General features: G+C 28.5%; 1 protein-coding gene and 1 long non-coding RNA gene across 2 annotated transcripts; one reads left to right on the plus strand and one right to left on the minus strand.

The window, feature by feature from the left end:
• Positions 1 to 633: 633 nt before the first annotated feature.
• On the minus strand, positions 634 to 11,189 carry LOC142318052 (uncharacterized). Its single transcript, XR_012754795.1, has 3 exons — positions 11,047 to 11,189; positions 4,251 to 4,347; positions 634 to 965 (listed from the first exon to the last, which is right to left on the minus strand). It is a non-coding gene; the product is annotated as an uncharacterized LOC142318052 (long non-coding RNA).
• Positions 11,190 to 11,371: 182 nt separating this feature from the next.
• Positions 11,372 to 16,582, plus strand: LOC142332009 (uncharacterized). The gene is made up of 3 exons (XM_075378106.1): positions 11,372 to 11,490; positions 13,604 to 13,938; positions 16,453 to 16,582. Exons 1-3 carry the CDS (start codon positions 11,473 to 11,475, stop codon positions 16,463 to 16,465), a joined length of 366 nt encoding a protein of 121 aa, XP_075234221.1. The 5' UTR covers positions 11,372 to 11,472; the 3' UTR covers positions 16,466 to 16,582.
• Positions 16,583 to 19,701: the final 3,119 nt, after the last annotated feature.

A 19,701-nucleotide genomic window follows, 5' to 3' on the forward strand; every position in this document is an offset into this window, starting at 1 on the left:
ATCTATGAGTTTGGCTACATCCTTATCAATATATTTTGAACGGGATCTCATGCTAATACACGATATTTTGCTGCCGATTAAACCAAAACGTAAGCACAGAATAGATACTGATAAGACCATACATTATAGTTTGTAAATAATGTGTTCGACAAGAAATATAGCAGGTCTTATACTAAATGTTTTTTGTAACAAAATAAATGTAATCCCTAAGTAATCCGAAGTTTTGTTTTAAAGTGTTGAATGTTTTAGTTAAAAGGTTTTTGTTGAAGAAAATCTGATTTCTTTGTTTGCTGTTTATTGTTGGAGTGGGGGAACTTAACAACTTAGTCTCTGGGTAGGCTATTAAATGTGTTAATTTACTCTGTAATTGTCGAGTATTGAATGTACTCATATGTAACTTGAATATATATATAATATATATATATACATATAAAAAATAAGAAGTTGAAGTCGAGAACCGATATTAATATGTATCCAGGTGGATACATATTTAATTGAATTATAAAAAAATAAAATAAATTTAATGTAATTTTGTTATTTTACTTCAGATTATCAATGCAACTTAATTTGGGTAGTACCATGCTGAGGTAAATATAAAGGTCATAATAATCTTGGTTATTAAAAAAAAAATAATGAATTACAACAGTTTTTTTTCAGAATTTGAGGATCACAACTGATCTTTTAATAATCGTTTTAAAAAATAATAATAAGAGATAACAATAATATAATAGTGAATTTAAATAGATCGATCTATAATAACAAACAATTTCTTGCATGTATTGTGACTAACAATAAACTTAATTTTAAAAATTTATCCATTTGTTTACAAAATATTTCACATCATCTATGATCAACCTGACCAGGTGTAACAGATTACTTGTACTAGTATAAATTGTCTCATAATTAATCGCCTCAGCTTTCTCAATGGCTGTTATCATAAACAATGCTGTAACCAGCATAAGTACCTGGAAATAAAAATTGGCATAAATACTTACTCCCAAAAAGTTTTTTAAAAATGTATTCATATATTATATCTAACATAAAGTCACTTAAGTGTAAAAATGGCGCTTTGAGATTGTAAAATTAGTATGCCTCCCAATGTGAGTGATATCCTTCGTGAAGTTTTTTTTTTTTTAGCAAGATTGTAAAATAGTGATGAATTTACTGATAAGATCAGTATACCGGCATTACCTATATTTTAATCTTACTTATTAAATTTTGGCTTCTTTAGTTTCTTTCCATAATACAATAAATCTATGGAGCTAATATATCCTACACCTTACATTCAGCGGCATATATAAATGTGCTGTCGGGTATAAGATACATAAATAATTGTAAACTTAATAATAGTAATCGTTCTGTCAAAATTACGAAATTTGTGACTACAACTGAATCCAGGATATTGGATGAAAGAAAAGTTCATTCTTAAAAGCGATGCTTTTTTATCATAAATTATATCAAAAACATTGCACATAATGTAATAGAAGTTATCAGAATATTCTTAAATAAAACGTTTCGTATTAATACAAGAATTTTAAATAATCCTAAGAAATTCAGAATACGAAAGACTATTTAAAATTTTATTTAAATCAAACTGTTTAAAAATAGTTCAACTTATAAATCAGGTATTTGTAACTTACTTAAATGTATGCTTCCTACTATTTCCCATTGATTACAAAAATCAAACTATGTTATATTTTTTTTTTTTTTTTTTTTTTTTTTTTACTTTTAAGGCCGGAAAGGATCACTTAGTCAGAATAATTCAAGTCTTTTTTGACGATCTTTTGGCCTTTTAAGTTCTTAACTTTTACTTTCTCCCAATATTTAGTCATTCTTAATGATCTTGCTTTACGATCCTCTTCTGAATAAACCCTTTTTGTATAATTAAAAGTTCTTACTTTAAAGTTGGTATTCGGATCTTTAATAACAAATTTTAATTTTTTCGGATTTATTTAGTAAATCTTAATAAGTCAAATTTAATTCTTGCATATCTTCTTTAATTTCTTTGATCCATAATGGCGGATTTTTTAAAGACCAAAATCGATCGATAATTTTCTTAGTAATCCTATCCTGCGGTAATCTTAACAAGTGTGCATAGGAAGAAATTCGCTTCTTTTTCATAGTATCGATTAAGGATTCCAAGTTTTCGTACAGAAATTTATTAGGCAATAATCTGTACTGATTTTCATGTTTATATTTTTTGTTTATGCAGGTTCTAAGAATCCTGCGTTCAACTTTAAGCAAAGGTTCAGTCCTATTTTTCTGATTTAATGTAAATAAAGTCTCGCTCGCGTAAGTAATTACTGGTTTAACCACGGTTTTGTAATGCCTAATTTTAGTGTTAATCGAGAGCGATTTTTTGTTGTAAGTATTTTTGGTTACTTGTAGCACTTTAAATAATTTATTTAGTCTTTCAGTCCAATTTTGTTTTTCGTTACAATTAACGAAAAAAAAACTGTTTTATTATAAATAAAAAATTTTTTTTTCTCTAGAAAATTTTTTTAATATTTACAGCCAATACTATCTTGAGCCCTCAAAGTAGGATATTAGCTTCCACATTGCACAATGTATTTATTTCTAATCTTCTACAAACTCACGAAACAATAGCAACTTTTGCTGATGATATTGCTATTACCTCAGTATACAAAAAGCCAACCGCATCATCTTTACATCTACAAAACCATTTAAATCTTATTCGATACGGGCAAAAAAATTGCTTTTAAGATCAAAATAAAGAGTACACAAGTTACATTTGGTTTCCGTCCCGATAATCTTATAATATATTCTTTAGCTTATAAAAATTAAAAAAAAAAAAAAAAACTACTGTAATGTTCTATATGATTAGTTAAACATATGTCACCACAGATGTAGAAAGGGCTAATGGTCAACTTTATCAGAAATAAGCGAAAGAAGAAACTCATAAAACTTGCGTGGCCGGATTACAAACAATGGTTTTAGGGTCTACACCAATAATAAATAATAATTTTAATTCGATGAAATATTTTTCATATTGGCAAGCGTAATCCACATATTGAAGAGTAAAACTACCTCACGTAAATTACTTCTTAACTGTTACGATTTTGAAAAAAAAAATTGTGCAGTTTGAAAATATGAAGATATTTACTTCATTTTTGAAATAATTTTGTTTCTAGTGTCATTTTTGTAAACGGGATGCTTTTTGATGCTTAGTTCATGAAAACCGCTCTGGATTTCTAAAGCGGCACGAAAAAACATATAATCCTGCATTATTTCCTTCCTTCTGGCCTTATCTAAGTAGATAGATGCGCTTTTAGAATAGAATAATGTAGAGGAAATAAATATAAAAACGTTACAAAAAATGCAATTTCTAAAAACCAGTTAATATATGTTGAAAAGTCGAGATAAAAATTGTGTTTTCTGATTTATTACTACCTATTTACTTTTATTGATCTCATAATTAACGGAAAGACATAGCGATAAAGAAAAATCAACTAGAATCTATTTTGCGTTAGTTGTCTTGCAAAGAGATTGAAGGAAACAGGCATTAATTAGAGAAACAATCAACTACTTTGGTTTTGTGTCATAACAAATGATTAAATATTTTATGAGTTACAGTATCTGACAGATCGACACGTAGTCGTCACTACTTAATGACTTTCATGCTCCTAAACTTACTGCTAAACTCACCCACCACAGTAGATATTTCCTTAAAATTAAAAATTAAAATGCTATGTATAATATAAAAGGTGATATCAGAGTATAATCTGATTTGTGATAAATAAAGAAAGCAAGAATGCTTGTTAAATTAAGGACAGCGGAAATTTGTGACAAACTTAGGAAAACCGTTTTCTAGTCATCCAGTTATTTTTTAAAGCTAAATAATTCAATTATTTTTTTTTTGTCTTAAAAAGCAAATCAAAAATTATACAGAATTGAACATTAGTAAAGTTTTTAATTAAAATGGAAGTGACTTAGTGGCAGAGTAATAGCGTCTCTACTTTTCGACCAGAAGGTTTTTCGGTTCGAACTTCGGTCAAACTTGACAAGCTTGGCATTGATTAAATTCTGCTAAGCTGATTTCTCATTCGTTATGAATAATTGGGTATCAGCCTTTTATCACAAAATGAATATGTAAATATTTCTAAAGGGTCAATTAATAATTTTCATCTTTTTTTGACAATCTAACTACCCTGTTATTATTATTAATACTTCATGATATATTATACTAATAATATTAAACAATTATTAATTACTACATATGTTATACTTACTGACAAGAGTTTGTACATCTTGGATGGTTTTACTTTGAATAAGTGATCAGCACTGCAAGTAAATGAAGAAGGTCTTTGCTTCTATTTATGAAATGAACTGAATTTTATTTGTAAAGGAAAATGATAAACATAAATTTTTTTTTCACTCATAATGATGTCTATAAAATATATTGTAAAGATATTTTTAAAAAATATTTAAATATCTTTTAGAATTTTATTTGTATATAATAAAAGAAACAGTATTTTTTATTTTAATATCATCTGAAGGCTAACAAAATACCGAAATTAAATGTAGTAGTTATATTTGCTGTGAATAGAAATTGACCTTACTTTCTTTGTATTTTTATATTTCTCTTTAAAGTACTTTTTGTTATTGTTATAAGAAAATAAAAATATAAAGTTATTGTTCTAAAAAAAAAATAATGAATTTTGCTATTTCAATGTTGATGTGGCGGGTTTGTAAATTAAAAAAAAAAACTCTGAGAAGATTCACATTTACGAGAATCTACTCTCTTTAGGCGAATAAGTTTTAAGCCGTTTGATTAAAATAACTAAATACAATTTAATTCGTTATATGAGTAATATCTCCATCGCGGCTTCGCCCCTGATATACGGTTACTTGCGTTTCCCGTCGCGGTTAGGGAATATTTAACAGGTCAGGAGTCATCTTTCCCGTCCAGGAAAAGTAAAAAAGTGGAAGCATGAGATGCAAGTGGGAATCATATCAAACATTTCCTTTTATATTATAAAATATGCATCACCGTCGCGGCTTTGTCTGCGCCATATGGTTACTTGAGTTTCCCGTCGGGGACAGGGAATGCTTAACTGGTCAAGGCTCGCTTCGCTCGTTCCCGTCTAGCGAGAAGGCTCTGCCCCTCGGACCCGCCTTGTTCATTTAACTCAAGCTTATGAGAATAATAATGGTAAGTAAATATTCAAGCCTGTTCAATTTATATAAACTATCAGCGTATTGTAATTTTTTCAGAGCAACATTGTGGTCAGTACAGGACTCGAAAATTTGATCTAAGAATGTGGGTTTAACAGTCGGACTCCATATTAAAGATATTAGTTATAACTGGTTAGCCGTCCAAAAATGTATTTTGCCCAGTTCTTATCGTTACTCAACAAACACCACTAGGAGGTGACCGGCTGGTGGCCGGTGATTGGCTTTTATATTTCTCGTTGTGGCTTCACCTAAGCCAAAACGATCTTAAATAGTCAAAATTATATAATACATAGTCAATTGTTACATATTAATTAAAAAAAAAACAATAAAATTAATGTTACCTCATGTAACTCTTTAAATTCCGAATTTCAAAAATTAGAAATTGGTTTTTAGATAGTAAAAAAAAATCAAGCTGATATCTTAATTTGATAATTAATTTGAAATTAAAAATGTAAATTTCATTTTTACTCAATTTTAACCCTTTAAACTCGGAATTTCAAAAAATCCTTTCGTAGTGTGAATTTACGCCGTAAGAAGGACGTGTATGCAAGTGTTCATCAATTTATCTCGGTAAGTTTTGCCGGGCGATGATTGTGTATCAGTCACGACATGATATCTTACATATATTTATATATACAAACACACTATTTTTCCTCTATCCCGGCTTCACACTCTTATTTTTTTAATAGCGTACATATTTATTAAAAATATTTTCTTTGTGTGCACTTTCATCGTAGGAAGAGCATGAATACAATACATTGCTGAATCACCCAGAGTTCTTCCGAGTACCAAATTTTATTAATTGTTTGGAAAATAATCTTTATTAAAATTTTAAATCACATTTCATTCGAAGATAATTTCAAATTGTATTTCCATTTACTCTTGTCTCCTGAAATTATTTACCTCATTTTATCAAGCACCACACCAGTTATCATTTCTGAAAAAGACCTCTGTAAAAAATGTTAGGAATCTTATTTTAATGTATAAAATTTCTTTATAAATTACTACGTCAGACAGAACAAATAATTAAGTTTACTTTCAATTTTTTTGTTAAAATTATCCTAAGTTTTTAAAAAAAAATTACATCCTAAGTAAGTAAATGACAATAATCTATGTTCGCAAGGGAGTCTACTAGAATATTTAAAGTGAAGAAATAATAAACATCGTAAAATTTTTGGTAGTTTTTCTGTTACAGACTAACAGACACTAATGAAGCTATACGTTTTATTATACGCAAAGTTTACAGTTAACGAATACTACCAAATATGACTTATGTACTTTGTTAAAAAAAAATTAAATTACTCATATCTCGAAAACAGTTGATCAGAATTTTTTTTTTTTTGTAAATGAACATTGAAATAAAACTGAATCACTTTTTTAAAAGTTTCATTAGTTCTTTCTTACAGAACGCGATGTAGTCAGAAACTCAAAATGTAACCAAAAAAATGATAATAAATGATATAAAATACAAAGGCCTCAATCTTAAATCTTACTGTTCAACCACTGTCTAATTTTTCTATATAAATTTATATCTAAAGCCACTTTAGTTTAGATAAGTTTAGTAAAATACGATGGTACAAGAATCTTTCAGTTCAGCTCAGTTTCTATGAAATAGTCTTGGCATTGTTTTTAATTTCATCGATGTTTTTCATAATCCATTCATTTTTCACATTGTATATTTATCGATTAATTTGTAGCGTAATAAGTTGTTCCATAATTAAGGTAAAATATTCACCTAAATTGTACTTTATTCTTCATTCCATGTGTTGTTAAATTAATCATTTTTTTTATTATTGGAATAAAATGAAGATAAATACTTTTTCTTTACTAATTTTTAATCTTAAGATCGTTTAAAACGCACAAAATAAACCTGAATATTATTCAGGTTATTTCATTATATTTTAATATAATCTTATTTTTTTCTTTAAAATATCTTTTTGGATACTTATTTAAATTTCTGTATTAAACTGATTCTAAATAAAATTAGATTTAAAAAAATTTCATGATAATTTTGATAGAGAGTAAAATTGTATACGTAGTAATTGAACGTAACTGTTATTACGATGAAGACTGTGGTACATTTGGAAAAAAAACGATTAACATTTTTTCTTCACTGTTTCCTTCAAAAAGGAAAGTAGTTGAACATCTGTGTAACAAAGAAAACTACTACTGCAGACTTCCTGCTTTCTTGTAAGATAAGGTACCATTTTCTTGCGAAAGTTTTTCCATTGGTTCTACCATCTGTACTGAGGCAACCTATTTAATCATGTTTTTACTTTACCATACTACATAATATTATTTTTATCCTACAAATAATGGTTTTTTCTAATCCACAATGAAAATTTTCTTACTCAACTAATTAAAGAGAACATAATTTTTCCCCAAAATTAAGCGGGGACATTAAAAAAGATTAGTTATTCAGAAAATTTGTAAAAAGAAATTTTTTTTGTTAAGACATTTTGTTAAATATTTTTACACAGCATAGATAAAAACTGGCAAAAACAGGAAAATGTTCTTTATGAAAAATTCTAGAAACTAATTGAAATTGCATAGTCTATACGAATAAAAACAATGGGGAATAAAACAGTACTACCTTCAATTTGTTGAATTATTGTAACATGATATGTCAAGCACTAAATTTATTGGGAATAAAAGTAAATCGAATAGTAGCGCAAAAAACAAGGTCTTTATTTTTTTTTTTCTTGGAATAGTATACTGAATAAGTGTTCCAAATATACCGTGTCTACAATAAGGCATATACAAAAAAAAAATAAATGAAAAACAAGTATTTGAGATTTTTTATCAGTATTAGTGTAAAGAATGCATAAGATTAAATAGATTGCGTATACTATATTTTTTTTTGTCTTCAGTCATTTGACTGGTTTGATGCAGCTCTCCAAGATTCCCTATCTAGTGCTAGTCGTTTCATTTCAGTATACCCTCTACATCCTACATCCCTAACAATTTGTTTTACATATTCCAAGCGTGGCCTGCCTACACAATTTTTCCTTTCTACCTGTCCTTCCAATATTAAAGCGACTAGTCCAGGATGCCTTAGTATGTGGCCTATAAGTCTGTCTCTTCTTTTAACTATATTTTTCCAAATGCTTCTTTCTTCATCTATTTGCCGCAATACCTCTTCATTTGTCACTTTATCCACCCGTCTGATTTTTAACATTCTCCTATAGCACCGCATTTCAAAAGCTTCTAATCTTTTCTTCTCAGATACTCCGATCGTCCAAGTTTCACTTCCATATAAAGCGACACTCCAAACATATACTTTCAAAAATCTTTTCCTGACATTTAAATTAATTTTTGATGTAAACAAATTATATTTCTTACTGAAGGCTCGTTTCGTTTGTGCTATTCGGCATTTTATATCGCTCCTGCTTCGTCCATCTTTAGTAATTCTACTTCCCAAATAACAAAATTCTTCTACCTCCATAATCTTTTCTCCTCCTATTTTTACATTCAGTGGTCCATCTTTGTTATTTCTACTACATTTCATTACTTTTGTTTTGTTCTTGTTTATTTTCATGCGATAGTTCTTGCGTAGGACTTCATCTATGCCGTTCATTGTTTCTTCTAAATCCTTTTTACTATCGGCTAGAATTATTATATCATCAGCAAATCGTAGCATCTTTATCTTTTCACCTTGTACTGTTACTCCGAATCTAAATTGTTCTTTAACATCATTAACTGCTAGTTCCATGTAAAGATTAAAAAGTAACGGAGACAGGGAACATCCTTGTCGGAATCCCTTTCTTATTACGGCTTCTTTCTTATGTTCTTCAATTGTTACTGTTGCTGTTTGGTTCCTGTACATGTTAGCAATTGTTCTTCTATCTCTGTATTTGAACCCTAATTTTTTTTAAATGCTGAACATTTTATTCCAGTCTACGTTATCGAATGCCTTTACTAGGTCTATAAACGCCAAGTATGTTGGTTTGTTTTTCTTTAATCTTTCATCTACTATTAATCTGAGGCCTAAAATTGCTTCCCTTGTCCCTATACTTTTCCTGAAACCAAATTGGTCTTCTCCTAACACTTCCTCCACTCTCCTCTCAATTCTTCTGTATAGAATTCTAGTTAAGATTTTTGATGCATGACTAGTTAAACTAATTGTTCTGTATTCTTCACATTTATCTGCCCCTATACTATATTATATATAAAATTTTAATTTTCTTATATAACATCGGCTACTCTTGCTATACTCATATTTAGTGCAAATATCGTTGTCAATAAAAAAAAAATTAATTGTGAATCAATTTTTTTTTTTATAACATTACTTTCTTCCACAACTTCTTCCATAAAATAATTTCATCATTTTCACGCAGAGAGTCAAACCGTGTACATTTTATGTGAAACTTTCTTAACTAATGGAAAATAAATATATCTTATAAAAACGCTTTGAACTATTAAAAAATGATTCAGTTTTTACCAATAAAAGGTTACTTACTTCAATAAGATAAGACAATTATTATATCATTTTTTTGATTGTTTTGTATGTTAAAATTTATAATGGACAATACGGTTGCTTAAATAACTACAAATATTTATCATTTTGGAACAGAGTATTTAATTAAATTGTAGATAGTAAATCTTTTTTTCTATTTTACCCTTTTTACCGAAGTAATATCGCATTTCAATAATTTTTCGTTAACGTCAAAATATAAGGACTGCATAAATATACAGAGGCCTATGTATAAAATTTTGACTCGAAAATGTTCAAACCTACCCGATCAATTTTATTGAAGTTTAAAATCTAAATTTAGTGTATCTGAAGTTGTGGATGTTAAAATTTAATGAAGATTGGTTGAATCGTTCTTTATTTACGCTCAATTTAAGGTCAAAAAAATTTGAGCGGGGCAGCAAGTTAGAAACGTGGTTCATTACGATGCTGCAAGTTGGAACATTGACGTTTCTTTATCTGTACTATCTATTGTAAGAAATATTAAATTAAATTAAAAAAAAAAAACATATTAAAACCAAATTAAACTAAAGAAAAGTTGGTTGTCTTACTCAGAACTGCGCAATATTTTTTTTTTTTGTGAAAGGTGAAACTTGTATCTTTAAAAGCCCTATCAATTATAGTACATACTACTTCTGATGGTATTCATTAGCTGTAGTTTATCTGTAAAAAAAATTATTTTGTTAATTAACTATTTTTTTCTTAATACTTATTAATTTTATTAAAATCTACACCGATCGGTAAATATTTTTGGTTCTCAGACTATATTACGAAAATGGTTATTTATCGTCTTTACTGCTTAACTTCCTAAGTAACTAAAAGTAATAGGTTGTAAAATTACTATAGTTACTAGATCGCTACTGCATTAGAGAAATTACATTGCTTTATTCAACAAAATTTTGCGAAAGTGTATACAAATAAAAATTTTGAAATAAATTTATATTGTGTAGATTTACTCTAGCCTGAGATTAATTTCAGCCAAATGCCTTGAAACAGTCTTTTTTACAACCCGTATTTATTATTGAAATTTATAAGAAACTCCTCTTAATTAATATCTAACGAACCTTCGTAAAAAAATGTTTGTTCATCGAATTTTCCTTACATTACAAATCTGTTAAGAAGAACTATTTTTTTATTTCACTTTTATTGTTTTAGAATGTAAATTTTAGTAAAATATAACTGAAAAATTAATTTATAATTAAATTCTTCGTTAAAACTATTTTTAATATTTTTTACAAAAATATGTAGTAAAAAAATTCATTGAAGATTAAAATTAATGCTTAACCTAATCACCAAAAAGAGAATTTTAAATTTACTTGTCACATGTCTACAATGATTTAGGTTGTATTAAAACACTATCGCTGAATAGAAAAGGATACAGACTTGAATCGAACCAGCAAAATCAATGATGAAAAGAAAAAGCTTATAGAAAAATATCATATACTATAAAATTTTAGGTACTAGAACACTTTATTTTAAAGATTCATCGTGAATACAATTTAATATGTAGTTTCAAGGTTTATTTAAAATATTCACATAAGAAATAAATTAAATAAAAATTATATTAATATAATTGTTTCTTTTTATTTACTATCGAGCTCATTGTAATCGATACAATAGATTTGTTTAGTAAGATTAGTTTGTTCTGATTATAAAAGAACACCATTTGTTCATTATTTACATAAAACTGATTTTTTTCTAAATTTAAAAAAATCACGCCTGTATAAATATCATGAAAATCTTATTGGATTTCACTCTAGTTGTGTTGTTGGAATAAAGAACACGAACTTGAAATTGCCTGCAACATGATGAAAATAAGTATGGTAAGAAATTTTCTCTACATTCTAATCGATCCTAAATTTATAAAATAAACTCGTCATCGAATTTTATTGTCGTCCATATTTTAAATTATTAATACTCTATTCCAAGCAGATATTATTTTTAAAAGAATTTAATAAAATTCATTTTACCCATTTTCTCTATTTGAGAATCTTTTATTTAAGTTACATGTTTTTTGGAATTTTTCGTACGAGTATTATATATCAATAAGGAAGAGTATTATATAAACTAATTATTTGTAGTAGGTTTTACATTATAATGTATTCTAAATAACGTAACTGCTCTAGGACGATTAAACAAAAAAGTTTTCATTATTTGTGTAAATGCGTACTACATGGCAAGCTTTCAACCGAACAAAATTAAATCAATTTTTTTTATGGGTTAAGTAATTGTTTAGTTTATTAAAACAATTTGCAAAATTCTCAATATACAAAGTTGTCAAAAAAAAAATTAAAAAACAAAATTTCTATTTACCGAGTTAAAAAGCCGATCTAGAATTGTAGTTGCTACCTTTAGAGCTATGTATTTTGGTTTGGTCCTAGTGACGTAATAAATGATTTAATAATCGTTCCTGTGAAGAAGACAACGTGAAGCTATTTAATTCCTCAGTTTCACGAGTAAGCCTGTCTTGGGACGCTTTTATTTTTACCAATGTCAGCGATTTCAGAAAGTACATTTTATTTTTATAACATGAGATATAACTGAAATTAAAAGAAATCCCGTTTGAAGTGTGCATTTATATAATATTTATTTATATATACAATTTTGAATTTTTAATAAATTCAAAGTTTAAAAAAATCTGGTTTAACTCATCAATATAAACTCAAGAAAAGATTTAATCAAAATGTTTCAATCGTTTTTTTCTTTTTTTTAAATTGATATTATAAATATAATAAAAACAAATCTAAATTTAGCTCATAAAGAAAAACAAATTTAATAGTTAGGGATAATGGTCACATTTATATTTTCCACCCACGACGTTTTAATTTATCGTATAATTTAGAAAATAGTTTTTGAGAAAAAGCTTTGAAAAATGTATCGTTTTGGTTTGAATACATAATTTACTGCTGTTATTACAATTCCAATATAAAATAAAAGGGAAATTATTTAGTATATATTAAAAAATTAATAAGTGTTATTCACTGGCTAACGTTCTACGCGGGATTGTATTTATTTGGGGAAAGATTCACAAAACTCTTTAAAAGTATTGTAAATATATTCTAAAACTCTGAGTAAGTAGATCGATTACGATCACAAAGTTAAATTTCATTTGATTACTAGGTTATAAAGTTTGGATCGTGAGAAATAAAAATATCATTATATAATTTAATCGAGATAGACAATTTTAACTAATTTTTAGTTATCTTTATCTCGATATTGCCAGTGGAGAGTTTTCCTTCATACCTTTCTTATAAACACGCTTATTCCCGCAATATCTCATTTAACACGATTTATCTTTATGTTATTCAGTCATTTTTATGCTTTAAATTTTTGATACCACATCGCAGAAAACATTTGAAGAAAATAACAGTAACCACTGTACATTATTTCGAAAAATTGAGTCAAATTTCTTGACTCAAGGACTAAAAACTTTAATTTTAAGCTAAAATTTATTTGTAGGTAGATTATTTATATATCTTAGAGAATATATATTTCAGTAAGGTAAATTCACTCGGTCTGAAATGAAAAAAAAAAAATTATATATATGTGTGAAATGATTTACCGTAATGCACATAAGTATACATTACACCAAGATGAATTTTTATAGGAATAGTTAAACGAGTGAAAAACTTCAAATAGTACTTCAAATAGAGTACTATTAGAGCTATTACAAATTTTTTAAAGTTGTTAAAAGAGAAAGTTTTACCCTAGAAAACTTTTTTAAGTTTTACGTTTTGTAAGAAAACTCAGGTAATTTTAAATGTAACTACTGTGTAACATAGAAAGATATGTCCGTCTAGTGAAGAATTTTTTAATACTGTATAAATAGTTTAGAAGATATATTATGTACAAAGATACGCTTTCCGTAAAATATAGTTTCCTGTATATAAATTTATTTACGATCATTATTATTTTATGACTTTTTATTAATTCCAGTTTCTTCTCATCGCCTCAGTGGCAGCACTTATCAGTCTTAGCGAGAGCAGTCATCAACAATATTCAGAGCATGTAAAAACACAGAAACATGTGTCTGGTGTATCAGGATTAAAGAATGAGCATCATTCCTCGCACAATACTCACACGACTCAGTCACATAGCCAGCAAACTCACAAACATGTACAAGAAAATGTTCACGTACCGGCTCATAAAGTACAATCGCTTAAAGAATCATCGATTAAAGAAATAAAACACTCATCATCATCATCATCATTGGGCTCAAAACATCCAGTAAAATTGGATCATGAAGAAAAAATATCCAAGTTTAGCAAATCGTTAGTAAACGAAATATAGTATTATTTTAGGCTATTAAATAATTTAAATCGATGACAATTATCAGTCATTAAACAAACACGATAACTAAATAATAAGTACAAGTACAATTATGTTATTGGCCTAAGGCTTATCGCTAAAGATAGCTCAGTAGTTGTCTAAGGCCTATGGCTTTAGGCAGCTCTTATGAGGGGTATTAAGCCTATAGTAATATATTAGCATGACTATTGCTTTTACCTGCTACAAGTGTTAAATACCTAATAAAACGGTTAACGTTTTAGATTGACTGAAGAATATACGTCAGTGTATAAGCATATTTCCCTCATGTACTGTCTACAAGCAGGTGAAAATTATTAATCCCTAATTAAAGTATTACAGAAAACGGACTAATTTACTCTAATTTGATATTAACATTTTCAAAAGAGCAAGCGATTAAATTTTTGGCAAAACAAGTAATTAAAAGAAAGAATGTTTTAAAAGCAAACACTGTTTATAAGTCATTTGAATTTTGCATGAACTTATTAATTCCATTGCAATATGTAAAGAAAGACAATTTTTTTTTTACATATTATTATGAATTAATTATTAGGATTATATTTAGTTTGAAAGCAGAACTGAATTATCAGTTCCTACTCCGCGTGTATAGAAGCTTGACGCTCAGTCAAGTAGATATATATATATGCACATTAAAAGAGATTAAACCAAAAAAAATATGTACATCTTTCTTGCACAAATTCCTCCAAATTTTATGTATTATTAAGCACTTATGAATCTTTCACATCGTTCATACCATGTTAACAAATTACTTGTGAAATAAGATTAGAATATTTTAACTGAATTTAGAAAATAACTATTAAAAAACCTTTTTATTCATTCTTTTCTTTAAAATAAAAAGAACAACTTTTCATACATCATATCAAATTTCAAATGAATCTCATATCGGTGTTTTAATCTTAATCAGATAGTGTTATTTTTTTTTTTAGATTATATAAAATTTTAATATATCATTCCTACGCATACATTTTAAAATTATGGTTAAAATGAAGGTTAATAGTTGTTTTTTTATGTGCTGAATTAATAATATTAAAGAGTACGCAAACACATATACACAACACAGTACGCAACAGAAATATATATTTGTGTTTTTTTTTTTTGAGGAAATAATAATCTATAGCTGGTGGCAGCAGGTACCAATATCAAAATATGTTATGACGAATGAAACTCGACGTCGGTATTTCTTACTGTTAATTTATAAATATTTCTTTTTCTACTGATGAAAAAGCTACTGAAAAACTATTGTTTGACATTGATTTTTGAAGTAAAAGTTCTCCATATTTAATAGAAATAGACTTTTCGTAATTCTTACACAAAAAAAATAACTTTAAATCTGATGCAATAATAAATCTGTTTTTGAAAAAATTCTGATATTGTCTTCTTCGAGGTATTTCTCTTCGAAGATACAAATAAATTAAAAGCCACATTTTTTTCAGGAAAAAAATATATAATTTTTACAAAAAATTTGAAAATTAACATAATCATTCGAAGAAAAAAACGCAAACTGGAAACCAATTTTCCGAATTTTGCACCAAGAGAATAAATTCAAGGGAGTATATGTATGTTTGATTGTAACTAATATTACGTGGATCAGTTGCGTAGTCCAGGTGAAGCTTTTCCAACAGATAAAATATTCTGCATATGATTAACACAAAAAATTAAATAACATGACTATTTCTTCTACAAAATAATGTTGCTCGTCAAATAAAATATTCAGTGAAATAACACTTTAATTTTATTAAATTCATTACTCTATAATGTAATGAATGTCTCATCTCTCATTTCGTGAAAAATTTGGTTTCAGGATATCTTATTTTAATTTAATTATTATCTAATTTGTTAGGTTTATAATTTAAATAATAAATTAATTATACGATTGCACGAAAATAAGACTGAATTATCAGTTCTCATTCCGCTTGTATAGAAACGCGAAGCTCAGTCAAGTAGGTTTACACATCTTCACTAAAAGAGATTAATGGTGTAGAAATTCTCCTCATCACGCTTCAACAATTCCAACCAATTTTTATGTACTATTAATTATTTTTGAATCTTTCACTTTATCTTTTTGGTTTATAAATAAAATATTCTATTTAAATGGTAACTTTTTGACATTTTTGGTAAATTTGAATCGCTTGGTTTATTAATTTAACAGCGGGGTCAAGCTAATAACAACGTTACAAATCTATAAAAATCCTGATTTTCAGTCGTTTTTACTGTGGTTTTAGTTTACGAAACATAAAATTTATTTACACGAGCAATTAGAATTGTCAGTTAAATGAAGTAGGTTTGTTGTTAATCTATGTTGTTATGGGCTGAATGCGATTTTAATTTGACGACTCATTTTTCACAACCTGTGATTTCAGGATTGTTAGGTTCTGTTATAGATAAATCTGTGTTTAAAGTAAATTATTATCAATTCATTTTCTTATGGTTAATTGACATTTTTTTTTGTCTGCCTACAGGAGTAAATATTAGTTGAAAATGGAGAAGTAGAGTGAATTTCGATGTATGATGAACATACGCTCCTATTTAATAATGATGACTTGTAATATTGTTAATAAATAAATTAATAAGAAATTGTTGTTGATATAATCTTTATTTTTTATTACTTTTATACAAAAATGTCTCTGTAAATGTTTGTTTAAACCGTTATCAACTGATAGCAAGGATCTTCTGAACCGATCTGTTACGATACACTAAAGTAATTGGATTTTTACCACCTTGTCCATTGGACTTTATGGAGGAGTACTTTTATCTAGTTAAATTCTTAAGTGGCTGAACAGTATGGATTCAACAGTTTACGTATTTTTGTGTAGCAATACTATGAGTCGCCAATCTCCAAAACAACCTGATAAATTTAGTGAAATTTATACATCCTGTAGTAGAGTATCTGAAGCTCTGCATGAAAATTATTGGTGGAGATTAGTTGAGATGTTCTTGAGTTAAGCTCAATTTAAGATCTACATCAGAAAACATAAACTTAATAAGAGGTTATGTTGACTTTGTGTATTTTTCATGACGCTTATGCGGTGAGTCACAGTAGAGAATGAATTTAAACTTGATACTTGTATATAGGGTCTACTTTTATTTTTAATTATTTTATCAAATTATTACAACCTAATTTTCTTATAAACATACATTTTTTTTTGTCTTCAGTCATTTGACTGGTTTGATGCAGCTCTCTAAGATTCCCTATCTAGTGCTAGTCGTTTCATTTCAGTATACCTCCTACATCCTACATCCCTAACAATTTGTTTTACATATTCCAAACGTGGCCTGCCTACACAATTTTTCCCTTCTACCTGTCCTTCCAATATTAAAGCGACTATTCCAGGATGCCTTAGTATGTGGCCTATAAGTCTGTCTCTTCTTTCAACTATATTTTTCCAAATGCTTCTTTCTTCATCTCTTTGCCGCAATACCTCTTCATTTGTCACTTTATCCACCCATCTGATTTTTAACATTTCCTATAGCACCGCATTTCAAAAGCTTCTAATCTTTTCTTCTCAGATACTCCGATTATCCAAGTTTTACTTCCATATAAAGCGGCACTCCAAACATACTCTTTCTATAATTTTTTCCTGACATTTAAATTAATTTTTGATGTAAACAAGTTATATTTCTTACTGAAGGCTCATTTAGCTTACCTCTTGATGAAAAGTTGATTTTGACATTTATTGGCGGAATAAGCTTTTTCAAAAAAAAAAAAATATAAAGTAAATTAACGGAACAAAAATTAAAACCGTTTTCCTTTTACCAGAATTTCTAAAAAAATTGTCCTCTTACAGATACATTTAAGAAAAGGTCATCGAAGGAAAATAAAATTTTTTAAAATACAGTTTTAAGGTTTTTTCCTTTTTTAATTTTTAAACGGAAAATATGTCTGGCGAGACATATTTATGTAATTTATTAACTGAAAATGTATTTTTCAGAAATATTTAAAGAAATAGAAATAAAGGAAAGAGAATTTTAAACAACTTACTCGTAATTTTTTGGGGAAATTTCAAATTAAAAATCTCCCTTTTTTCAGGAAAGTGAGACAATTCTCACCATGGTATGGCAAAATTGTTTTTATAATTTACTCACTGCAAATTTATGATAGAAAATTTTTTGGAGGGAAAAGGATTAAAAAAAAATAATTTTCTTACCAAAAATTTTCCTTTTTTAATGAATGTTACTTTTTAATTAATCGATAGAAGTGATAACTAAAGAACATCGAATAATTCAGTTTGCTTTATTAAAATAGAGAAGTAAATATATTTTCTGTTTTTTGAGATGACGGACATCGGACTGCTTTGGTCATTTTGTCCTATGAGATTGGAAGTTTGTAGCGTATGAAAAATGCTATGCCTGACCGGGATTCGAACCCAGGACCTCCGTATGAAAGACTGAGACGCTACCACTTCGACACGGAAATAAAAAATAAGTTATTCTATTGTATTATACATAAAGCCAAAATATTTCTGGTTTCCAGTAGTATCTTCATCACCTATCAGTAGTAAGGCAAGTAAAACTTCAAATCCAATTAAAGTATCACTATTTGAAATTCCTGCACTAGTGCTGATCGGTCATTGAGGGTTTAATTAATTGCATTATATTGACTCTTGTTCTTTCACTGAACAGGAGTACTGATAGTCTTAGTAGTTAATTGAAATCTTAAATAAAGAGCAAAACGAGGAAAGTTTGTTGTGCAGATAAACGTGTAATCAGTGATACATTAGATCTCTGCTTAAAAATCCTTTTCATTTGATTGATAATATTAGTATTTTTCATTAAAGCGTAATCTTATTTAATTCCAAATTTAAATTTTAAGTTCCCGGCCACCGTGGCGCGAGTGGTAGCGTTTCGGCCTTTCATCCGGAGGTCCGGGGTTCGAATCCCGGTCAGGCATGGAATTTTCACACACGCTACAAATCATTCAGCTTTTTATGGAGTCGGGATCTGCCCACGCTTGTGTGGGTAGCCGTCGGCGATGAAGCATGGGGATTGTGGTGCTCCGGAGCTGGTAAGATCGAGTCCCGGCAGGTGCGGCTTGTGGGTCGCGCTTGTTAGAGGCACGCACTTGAAGGATCGAGTCCTGGCGGACTCTTTGGCGAGTCCTGGCGGACTCTGGTGAACTTTGGGTTGCCTCCGTTTGAGGCAGGCAACGCAAGAGCGAGTCCCGGCTCTCGCGGTGGGTCGCTGGGGACGACTTTGTCAGACCTGGTGATTTCACAGTGGGAGTTAGAGGCAGATTAGGAAATCAGGATCCTACTGGCGGGCCTGCTTGTCATGCCGAACTTATAGCCGGTAGACGGGTGAGCTCGTTAGAGTAAAGGACACATCCCCGAGCCATGCTTATGCTTCACGTAGATCCGGCCTGGGGGTGAAGGTAAAAAAAAAAAATTAAGTGTTATTGAAAGATTTATTCTTTTTTAATCTATATAATCTAATCTTTTATATTAGAAAGTGTTTTTCAGATTCAGTAGTGACTAAATATGGTTTTTAATAACTTCTGCGCAGAGAATAATGAGCTGTTATAAATTTTTACTTTTATGAAATCATTTTTAACGTACATCATTCATTTAATTAATATTTTTTTGAAGCCATCTTCGTCCATATCTAATACCTTACCGACATAAAGCATGTTTCTTATCGAATTCATAAGCCACCATTTTAACTACTTTAGAAACAAATCAAATTAGTCAAATTTTTATTCATTGTTTTTCATT

This window comes from Lycorma delicatula, chromosome 1 (assembly GCF_047948215.1).
Source record: "Lycorma delicatula isolate Av1 chromosome 1, ASM4794821v1, whole genome shotgun sequence".
Taxonomy (NCBI): Eukaryota; Metazoa; Arthropoda; class Insecta; order Hemiptera; family Fulgoridae; genus Lycorma; species Lycorma delicatula.